The 11,186-nt window shown below is 35.3% G+C and overlaps 2 protein-coding genes across 2 annotated transcripts; both read right to left on the bottom strand.

The window, feature by feature from the left end:
- Nucleotides 1-2,939: 2,939 nt before the first annotated feature.
- On the bottom strand, nucleotides 2,940-3,563 carry LOC108069766 (sex-determining region Y protein-like). Its single transcript, XM_017160007.3, has one exon. It carries the CDS (start codon nucleotides 3,540-3,542, stop codon nucleotides 3,021-3,023), a length of 522 nt encoding a protein of 173 aa, XP_017015496.2. The 5' UTR covers nucleotides 3,543-3,563; the 3' UTR covers nucleotides 2,940-3,020.
- A 3,645-nt stretch (nucleotides 3,564-7,208) lies between these two features.
- LOC108069768 (uncharacterized) lies at nucleotides 7,209-7,720 on the bottom strand. Its single transcript, XM_017160008.3, has one exon. It carries the CDS (start codon nucleotides 7,718-7,720, stop codon nucleotides 7,211-7,213), a length of 510 nt encoding a protein of 169 aa, XP_017015497.2. The 3' UTR covers nucleotides 7,209-7,210.
- Between the last annotated feature and the right edge of the window lie 3,466 nt (nucleotides 7,721-11,186).

The raw sequence follows: 11,186 nt of genomic DNA, 5'->3' as shown, positions 1-11,186 counted from the left end.
AAGAGTAGAAGGTAATATTTTAAAAAACACCGAAGCTAGAATTTTTTTAACGTTTCCTTCCTATGGGAGCTATAAGATATAGTTGTCCGATCCGGTCGGTTCCGACATATATACTACCTGCAATAGAAAGAAGACTTTTGGGAAAGTTTCATCCCGATAGCTCAAAAGCTGAGAGACTGTGAAGGTAGTAAAAAAAACAATTTTAAAAATTCCAAAACAATTCACAAAAACCTTATGAGTGTCCTAAAAATTAAGGACATAAGGTGTCTTTGGATCAAAAATGCATTGTAGGAGAAAATATTTTTTTTAATTTTTAAACGGTTCACAAATAAGGATTTGTAAACTTTGCTGTGGCTTTAAAATCAAATAAAAACACCTCTTAACGAGGTAAAAAACTAGTGACGACCGCACCTTCAACATACAAAAGTTCTGATATCAACATTTGTGACGAAAAATTATTACACTCGTCATTAAATAGACTTTCTAATATTTTCTCATTCGGCCCGCCCTAGCAAACTATTCCAACCTTTTTCACTTCACAGGCATTTTCTATTGCAGCGTGCCGAATGAGAAAATATTAGAAAGTCTATTTAATGACGAGTGTAATAATTTTTCGTCACAAATGTTGATATCAGAACTTTTGTATGTTGAAGGTGCGGTCGTCACTAGTTTTTTACCTCGTTAAGAGGTGTTTTTATTTGATATCAGAAGTTTTTGTTTGTTTACTTTTGCTCTCATAGGAGCTAATATATACATTTAAATTTAAATTGGTCAATCATAATTTTTAAACTATTGTATTTTAACAAATTGAGTTAAAAAGGCGTTGAAGTATTTCAAAATACCTTTTAAACGAGGTATAGCACATGTCTGTACCTTTAGTAGTGTAGAACTTACAAACTAACGAAATTTAGCTATTTTTAGCTCTTTCCCGCTAAAGTAGCGGCTTTTTCCAAAAGTCGTAGAACAAAAGATTCCTATATGGAACTCTTAAGTGCAAATTTACTGATTCCATGACCCTAAAATACAGTTCGGATACCCTCCCACAAAATTCAATACTCAGGGAGCGTTAATTGTTCGAGCTGGCAACAGTGGCTATTTTCGTATAAAAATAACTATTAAACGTGACTTTTTACAGTAATGTGTTATATACCAAAATTTAAGGAATCTCAAGGGCTATACAGTTTAAGGTTTTAAAGAAAATCGTTAGAGCCGTTTTTGAGAAAAATAAAAAAAAGCTTAAAAAAAAGTTTTAAAAAATGGTCTTTTGTTCATATTTTTTTAACTATTACATTTACACAAATTGCATATAGAAGGCGTTTATAGCATTTCAAAATACCTTTCAAACGAGATGCAGCACAAGTCTGTAGCTTTAGTAGTATAGAAGTTACGGCTTTCCGAATTTTAGCTATTTATAGCTGTTTTCCCGCTAAACTAGCGAGTTTTTCCAAAAGTGGTAGAACAAAAGTTTTTTATATCGATGTGATGAACGTCATATCAAATTTTCAGAACTTAAAAAACATGTTTTGGACAAGTGGACAAGTGGACAAGTGGACAAACTGACAAACAGAATTAAATTTTCATTTTGGGAAGAAGAAGAAAATCTTATTTTGGCTATAACTTTTGAACGGAGCGTCGGATTTTGTCAAATGACCCCTCATTCGACGGGTATTTTCAAAAGGAATACAAGTAAATCATTGCGAGGGGGCATTTATCCCCACCGGCCCCAACAGCTCCAAATTTCTAAATTTTTACTTTTTCACTTTCACCGCTCTCTCTCCCAATCCAATTGATTTTCTTAAAGTCTTGGTATGCAATCCTTTAAGTTTTTGCAATACCTTTCGATTGGTGTATTACTCATTACGATCTGACTATCACAGCAGATTTTCATTTCTTCGTGTATATATAGTAGTCGCCTTCGCACACTCTCCTGGTGCGCTTCGTCACTACATGGACTGCCGTCCATAGTGATTTTGAATGCGCCCACCTTCTCTTGTGGTTCAGTTAGATTGAATTTTCCAAAACGACCTTATAAAAAAGACATGTAACTATTTATTTCCGAAAAGATTACCAAAATTGTTTGACCACTCTTGAAGATATATCCCAAATGACGAAGAAAATTTGTGATTTCCTTAAATTAAAGATATTGCAAATACCAGAGCTGATGGATTATAGGTTAAGAGGCAACTAAAAAAGAAAAGCCTCATTTATCGAAATAAAATGGTGGAAGGTGGACCCATGTCACATTTTGTCGGCCTGTGTTGTTTAATTTAATTTTATCAAAATCGAACTACTATATCGATCGGAAAATTAATGAGAAATAATAGGAAATTTAACATTTTTGCGATTTTTAAATTAATAGGAATGATCTGTAAGGGTATATAAGCTTCCTAGCTTCCTTTCTTGTTTGTTTTTCTAACTTTTCTGTATTATTAACGAGTAACGGGTATAAAAATGCGGCTCTAGCTCTTTGACGCGGAAGGCAACATTTATGTGAGTTTATTATTTTTTTACTGATTTCTACAATACTATTCTTCGTAAAAAATTCTGTGTTATCAAATTTTGGTTTTTCCGTCCTTAATAGCGTCTTGGGTCATTTTGCTTAGTTTGACTGCATTTTTGCTAATCGAGCTCTTGTTTGCGATGTAACCATGAGCGCAAGCAAAACTGCGACCATGACAAGTAATTGTACCTGCAGAAGTCATGAAAAATAAAAATAAAATGTTTAACCCTTATAACTTTTTGTTGGCAAATAAATGCACTATAAGTTTGGGACACATAAAAAAAAAGAAACTTCTTAGTTGCTTATCTAAAAACAATCTAAAACATAAACCATTTTAAAATTTTTCTTGCACTACAGCTCAACTTTATTTTTTTTTTTCAACTTACAATAACTACCTTAGTTTTAATCGGTTACACAATCATTTGAATCAGCTCCTTTACCACTTGCTGCTCTTGTCCTCCCACTTGCTGCTGGTATCCTGTTTCACATCTGCGTAGCTGGTGGCATGTCCATGTCCGTACTAGTGTCCATGTCCGTGGCTGTGCTCGAAGTGATCCGCATGTCCAACGTGCTTCACGGTTGCCTGGAATCCGTTGTGGGAGTCGGCGGTGTACTCAACGATTCGGGTACGACCATCGGCCTCCTTCATGGTGTAGCCTCCCTTGACCTTGTCCCCGTCTCGGGACTCCCACTGCTGCTTGATGTCTCCGGTCTTGGTGTCCTTCACCCCGTAGTCGAATTCGTACTTAGGGTGGTGTTTGGGCTCCTCGTGGTGACTCCACTGCTGGTGGCTGTCGTGCGAAGCCACTCGCGCCCACTGCTGGTGGTGATGATCCTGAACTGGCGCCCACGAGTTTACTTTCGGAGCCTCAGCCCATTGATGGTGATCCTGGTGGTGATCATGCCATTTCTTGGGAGCCTCGTGGTGCGTCTGGATGCTATATCCCACTCCGTGTCCGTGGTCATATCCACCGTAAGGGATATAACTGGCAACAGCCACACTCAAGAGGGAGCAGCAGAGGATGGCAAGTTTCTGAGCCATTCCAGTTTCTAATCGACTTGCTTGGCCTAAATCGCAATTGGAACTGTGATAGTCAGTAGACAACTCCCAATGCTTTTATAGTTAACCCATAGTACGAATTGATTAATAGCATTTACTTTCGAGGTTAATGAGCTGAAAAAATAAAAAGAGATCGGTAAGTGGGTAAGAAATCTATTTAATATTTTTGTAAAGGCTTACATTTTTTTTAATTCCATTTATTATTTTGTCGATTTGCTTATTAAATAAAGTTAACCTTGGATCCGCCCCTGAATTCATCAAAATCCTTGTGAAAATTACGATGCCAAGCCAATTCCCAAGAATACTCTGAAAATTACGTTTCAACACAAATAATATCCATAGGCATTCATCGTACATAAAACGATTAATTTTGTAACAAAGGGTACTTATACTTAGCATCGTGGTTTTTGATCATTTGCTCTTCTACAATAAGACAAAAAAGTCCTGAATTTAAATAAAGAAAAAAATGTATATGTTTCAGAAATGATTTTCTTAAAAATAAGATACAGACAAGGGTGACATAAAACCATTAACCGGCATATTTTCCGATTCCCCGATTTTTTTTATTTTCTTCTTTTTATTCCATTTTGAAATAACTAACCCGAAATAAAAGAAATGTTTTTTTCTGTTTTTTATAAATATTTTTTCTAAACTCTAAGGTATGGCTTTAAAAGTATGTTAAAAAATAAAATAACGGGCTTAAATTAAATTGGTAAAGAGTTACAAATTATAAAAGAATCCGCTTAATTTTATAGTCGGAAAAAAATGTATTTAGGTGTGTCCCTGAATACTCTAACAATCGAAAAACAAGAAAGGAAGCTAGCCTATACCCTTGCAGATCATTCCTATCAATAAACAAGTCGCAAAAATGTTTAATTTTCTATTATTTCTCATTAATTTTCCGATCGTTCCTATGGCAGCTATATGATATAGTAGTAGTAGTATATATAAAATTAAAACCGAAATTCGGAAATATTTAAAAAGAGTCATATTAGAGAGTAGAAGAATACAAGCAATCATTTTTATACCCGTTACTCGTAGAGTAAAACGGTATATTAGATTCGTGCAAAAGTATGTAACAGGTAAGAAGGAAGCGTTTCCGACCCTATAAACTGTGTATATTCTTGATCAGGATCACTAGCCGAGTCGATCTAGCCATGTCCGTCTGTCCGTCTGTCCGTCTGTCTGTCTGTATGAACGCTGAGATCTCGGAAACTACAAAAGCTAGAAGGTTGAGATTTTCCACGCATATTCTTCGGCTTCCTACGCAGCGCAAGTTTATTTTAGCCGAGTGCCACGCCCCCTCTAACGCCCACAATCGCCCACTAACGATTTTAAAATGTGTCTGGCGCCCACACCTTTTAAGATTTCCGAGAAGTATAAATGCAATTTTGTTGTGCATATTTATACCTATCGAAATGAAGAAGACATTTTTCAAATCGGACCATTCATTAAAAAGTTATACGCAATCAAAATTTCTATATCTATCTCCCGCGCACTCCCTTTAGCTGAGTTACGATTATTAGTCGGGACACCAACCCGAGTACAGCGTTCGCACTCCCTTTAGCTGAGTGACGGGTATTAGATAGTCGGGACACGAACCCGACTATAGCGTTATCTCTTGTTATACTCTTGTAGAGGGTTTTATAATTTCAGTCAGATGTTTGCAACGCAGTGAAGGAGACGTTTCCGACCGCATAAAGTATATATATTCTTGATCAGCACCAATAGCCGAGTCTATAATAATATAATATAATACCCTCTGCAAGGGTATAACAACGTTAAAATATAACGACATTTAACTTTATTGCGATTTGTAAATTATAAGGAATGATATGCAAGGGCCAGCCGAAGGTAACTTTCTTTCTTGGTTTTTATATATATACACAGAGAAAATTATACAACGTTTTAGGTGCCGTTTTCATATAAAAACGTTATAAAAATAAAAATGAAAACGTTTTAAAAATGCAAAGTAAAATAAATTTGTATGAAACGTTTTACTTTTTAAAATGTTTCACCCCTTATTTTGCACCTTAAACTTTTGATAATTTTCTCTGTTTAAAAACAAATTTTGTTTGATAAATTTTTCAACGAAATTATAAAGCCGTCACAGGTATAATCAAATAAAAACACCTCTAAACGAGGTAAAAAACTAGTGACGATCGCACCTTCAACGTACAAAAGTTCTGATATCAACTTTTGTGACGAAAAATGATTTTAGATGCGACTAAATAAGAACGCTACCTAAAATTTACTCGTTCTATTATTATTTTGAACGGAGCGTCGGATTTTATCATATGACCCCTTATTCGACGGGTATTTTCAATTGGAACACAACTAAAATATTGCGAGGGGGCATTTATTCCCACCGGCCCCAACAGCTCCAAATTTCGAAATTTTCACTTTTTCACTTTCACCGCTCTCTCTCCCAAGCCAATTGATTTTCTTAAAGTCTTGGTATGCAATCCTTTAAGTTTTTGCAATACCTTTCGATTGGTGTGTTACTCATTCCGATCGGACTATTATAGCAGATTTGCAATTTTGCGGCTATATAATAGTAGTCGCCTTCGCACACTCTCCTGATGCGCTTCGTCATTACATGGACTGCCGTCCATAGTGATTATAAAAGAAACTGCAGCCTGATACGGTTTAGGTTCGATTTCTCAATGTCAAGTTAAGGTTTAAGGTTTTTATCTGTTAGAGATACATGAAAATAAATTGGTTGGAATTAAAAAGCCGTTCTTGCATTTTAATGTTAGTTTTATTTGGAAAAAATTTTTAAATATATTTGAGAAGTCCTTATAAGGTTTTAAAGAAATGGTTTTAATAACACAATATGATTTTATCTGCGAGGGTATATAATCTACGTCTTTTCAAAGCAACCAAAAATGTCGTTTTATAAAATGTTAAATGTAAGAAAATACTGAGTACCCTTATTTATCATATTTTATCATTATAATTTTAATTTTTATTAAACAGTACTACTCAGATCATATGTTAAAACATACTTTATTACTACCAGATACTATTTTTGGAGATTATATTTTCATATTTACTGTTTTGAAAAAAGTTGTTAAATTCCTTTTATAAATGTTAGTTACAACAAAAATGACTGCTGTTTAAAAAATAATAATTTTTTTCGAAGAAAAGTGAATACGATGGACTTATTAGATTTCTCTGATTCATGTTCGCCGCAAAACTAAACTAATAGTTTCAAGTTTCCTTTATTAAATAGGTTGTACACCAAATCGTTACGTCCCTAATAATAATATCTATCCTTAATAATAATATCTAATATCTATCGAATCCAGAAGAACCCCAAATGTGTCCTCGCTCGATTTGATGAGTGTATTCAGATTGTGAAATCCAAAATGGGCCTTTTCTTGTTACCATTTGTTAAAATACCCTCTGAAGCTAAAACCATGATTCAGTCAAAGACAACACTCACTTGATTTCATATTTTATAGAATTTCCTAAATTTTGCTTTTTTTATTTGACTACAATTAAGGTCAAAGTCATTCGTTTCTATTTACATTAACTAGTCAGAATAAGTTGAACAATTGGATGGGTCAGCTCCTTTACCACTTGCTGCTCTTGTCCTCCCACTTGCTGCTGGTGTCCTGTTTCACATCCGCGTAGCTGGTGGCATGTCAATGTCCATGTCCGTACTCGTGTCCATGTCCGTGGCTGTGCTCGAAGTGATCGGCATGTCCAACGTGCTTCACGGTTGCCTGGAATCCATTGTGGGAGTCGGCGGTGTACTCAACGATCCGGGTACGACCATCGGCCTCCTTCATGGTGTAGCCTCCCTTGACCTTGTCCCCGTCTCGGGACTCCCACTGCTGCTTGATGTCTCCGGTCTTGGTGTCCTTCACCCCGTAGTCGAATTCGTACTTAGGGTGGTGTTTGGGCTCCTCGTGGTGACTCCACTGCTGGTGGCTGTCGTGCGAAGCCACTGGCGCCCACTGCTGGTGGTGATGATCCTGAACTGCCCATTGATGGTGATCCTGGTGGTGATCATGCCATTTCTTGGGAGCCTCGTGGTGCGTCTGGATGCTATATCCCACTCCGTGTCCGTGGTCATATCCACCGTGAGGGATATAACTGGCAGCAGCCACACTCAAGAGTGCGCAGCAGAGAATGGTTATTTTCTGAGCCATTTTAGTTGGTTGCTGATTGACTTGCTTCGCCAAAATTAGAATGAATACTGAGGTAATCAGTAGTCAGTGCCCATTGCTTTTATACCTCAGCCCATTTATGTGATCTCGAGGTTAATTGGTTCAAAAAAAGAAGGAGACCGTAAAATAGGTATGAAAAATTGTTCAAATTTTAGATAAACATTTCATTTTCAACATTCATTATCATATTTTGTCGAAAGGCAAATTAAAAGTTGGATCATGCATAACTTAACTAAGGAAACCTAATGATATATTCTATATTGATTTTTCAATACCCACGAATTCTTTAAAACCAGAGGATATGTTTTTGTGGATCATACATCTGTAACTTAACTTTACTAAATAAACTTATAAATAATTGGCAAACTCGCGGCCTTATTTGCAGTCTAGAACAGGTTACTTAAAGCCCAACCCGAACCGACCAGTAAATTTGTAAATTGACTCATTTACCCAAATACCCAAATCCAAACGAGCCAAGTCAAATGGGTTTCAAGTAGGTCGGTTGGGTTTAAGGTTTGACAATCAAGTCAGGTTACTTGTGCAGGGCTCTAGTTCTAATGTCAAACAACAAATAGACGACTACATCAAAAACAGTCAACTGAATTGTGTCAAACAATCCACTGACTACACTATCGATAGCTTTGCAGCTCTAAGCTGATCGAAAGGTTTAGTTTAAACATCAATATGGCAAATCAGAGTTTAAAGCTTCTTTTAAATTTAACAGGTGGACGAAAAAACGTGCCTAAGGAAAAAAATATTTTTTTAAGTTGTTGTAGGGCGCTTGTCGTTAGACATTTTCCCCATTCCGCATTTTTTTTTTAAATTAAAAACTTTTGAAAAATTTAAAATTGCCATAATTTAAAGTTAAAAATTTAAATAATTTCAAAAACGGTTGCCAAATTCAATATAAATGGCCCAAAAAGCCAACGCGAAAAAAAAGAGCTTCATTTGGCTCAAAAGAGCCAAGTCTGGCAACCGTGCTTACAAAGGCGAATATACTCCTTCACGTGGCTTACGGCCAATCACTAAGTCGGGGAAATTTCTGCTTGGATTTTCGCAGCTTTTCAATATTTACCGTAAAATATCAATAAAAAATAAAGAAAATGAACGAAAAGCAGTGAAAATTTCAACCAGTGTTGCCACATAGCGGTCACGCAGAAAAATCTCTGTACAAGTTCGTGCTCGTCCGTGCAACTAAGTGAAGGCGTTGTTGTCGGAGCACCATGTGTCACACATTTTAAAATTAAATAAATTAAATACCAAAATGCATGCGCGGCTCCACTTTTTATGTGATATTGGTGATATATCACCCCCACTCGGGTTACAAAGTACACAAAAAAATTTATTCGTAAGGTATTGCAATTAAGAAATTTGCATATTTATTTAAAAGATATAATTTTTCAAGGCTTCTTAAAGAATTCGTTTAGAACTTCAGCTTCACTTATGAAGTTCAATGTAAGGATGAATATGCAAAGAAGCCAGACCATTCAATCTTTCTTGACCCATGGTGTTTCTAAGGTAAGTTTCTATCCTTCTTAAAGTAGAAAACGATCGCTCTGGTGTGGCTGTAGCCAAAACCCTCAAGGACATACATATTTTTAAATGTTTCGCTGTTGATAACACAGGCCGACAAAATGTGACATGGGTCGGTGTCCAGGCCTGCCACCATTTTATTTCGATAAATGAGGCTTTTCTAAGCATAAGTTGCCACTACGCCTATAGTCCATCAGCTCTGGTATTTGCGGTATCTTTAATTTAAGAAAATCACAAATTTTCTTCGTCTTTTGGGATATATCTTCAAGAGTGGTCAACCAATTTTGGTAATCTTTTCGGAATTAAATAGTTGCATGTCTCTTTTATACGGTCGTTTTGGAAAATTCAATCTAACTGAACCACAAGAGAAGGTGGGCGCATTTAAAATTTTAAAGTCACAGCAAAGTTTAAAAATCTTCATTTGTGAACAGCGTTTAAAAATTAAATAAAAATATTTTCTTCTACAATGCATTTTTGATCCAAAGACACCTTAGTCCCTAATTTTTAGGACACTCATCAGGTTTTTGTGTATTGTTTTGGAATTTTTAAAATTGTTTTTCTTACTTCCTTCACAGTGACGATTCACAAACAGTGCCCAAACCTGTCACTGATTGTTTGATTGAAGATTGTTTGAGAAATAGTTGGCCAAAGCTTTAAAAAACGGATTTATGCTTCTGAAATCGAAATATTAAAATGAAATATTATGAAAATAATAGCAAGCGTTTTCACTTTTTTGCAGGGACCGAAAATAACTGTTATTGTAAATTTTTCTTACCAAAAAAATTATGCACTTAGAAGAGTCATAAAATTTTATAAAATACTCCATTATTTTTGTTAGCCATTGTAGTTTACAAATCCGTAATGATTTTTATTATTTTGATTTTTATAATAAAACTGAAAAAATAACTGTTATTTGTTGATCTTTATGTATAACAGTAATTCCTTTGAAATTTAAAGAAAAATTAAATAATTAAAAAAAACATGCTAACTGTGTTTTATATAACTTACTAAAAATCTTTAAAAAAAAGCCAACCGTGCATATTGAATAGCTATATTTTTTTAAATTTGTTTTACCCACAAAATCGCAATAAATCAAGTTTGAGTTTTATTTTTGATCACGACGAATAACTGTTATTTGTCAACTTTTATTATAAAACTCAAAAAACAACAGTTATTCTTTGAGTTGTACTTTACGAGTCCGAAAATAACTCTTAAAATGTGATTTTTAACATACAACTCATAACATTTACGGTAACTGCTTTTTTGACAAAAATCATTGAAAGCATCATCAGCTATAGCTTAACAGCTTCAGCTAAATCCAAGTTCTTCAATTGCAGTTCTCGACTTAAAGGCAGCACAACGGAATTAACAGATTCAATAATGTGCCAAGCGATTTGGAACTCAAATGAATAAATAGCTGTTGAGAGTTGCAATGCCTTTTGAGAAGTATCTCGGTCTTTCCGAAGCCTCGATGACAGCAGGTTGTAGCTCCACATATGTTGCAACTGCTTGATGGCTTGACTGAGCCTACCTCGTAGGGCAAATTGACTTTAATTTATCTTATTTTCTCTCACTTGTATTAGACATTTTGGAAATTTTTTGTTTTAAGACGGCTTGTCTTTTAGGCCAGTGGAAAAAAGCTTGACCGTACAAAATTGAGCAGTTTAAGCCAACGTTATTTATATAGTGTGATAGTGTCTGCCAAGCCTTTTTCAGGAACGTCAGTTACTGCTACAAACCCGAGAAAATCTTCACATATATTAAGATTCAAGTCCAAATATCGTACGCAAAGGGAAAACTGTTCCACACTTGAACTATCAGTCGACTCATCGGCTAAAATAGAGAATCCTTTGGCATTATTTACGTTACTTACGATTTTTTTCTCTTATTAATTCATGATTTCATTTCATTCTGT

This window comes from Drosophila takahashii, chromosome 3L, assembly GCF_030179915.1.
Source record: "Drosophila takahashii strain IR98-3 E-12201 chromosome 3L, DtakHiC1v2, whole genome shotgun sequence".
NCBI lineage: Eukaryota > Metazoa > Arthropoda > Insecta > Diptera > Drosophilidae > Drosophila > Drosophila takahashii.
Note: the sequence above shows the minus strand (reverse complement) of the source record. Positions and strands in the feature narration are given on the sequence as shown.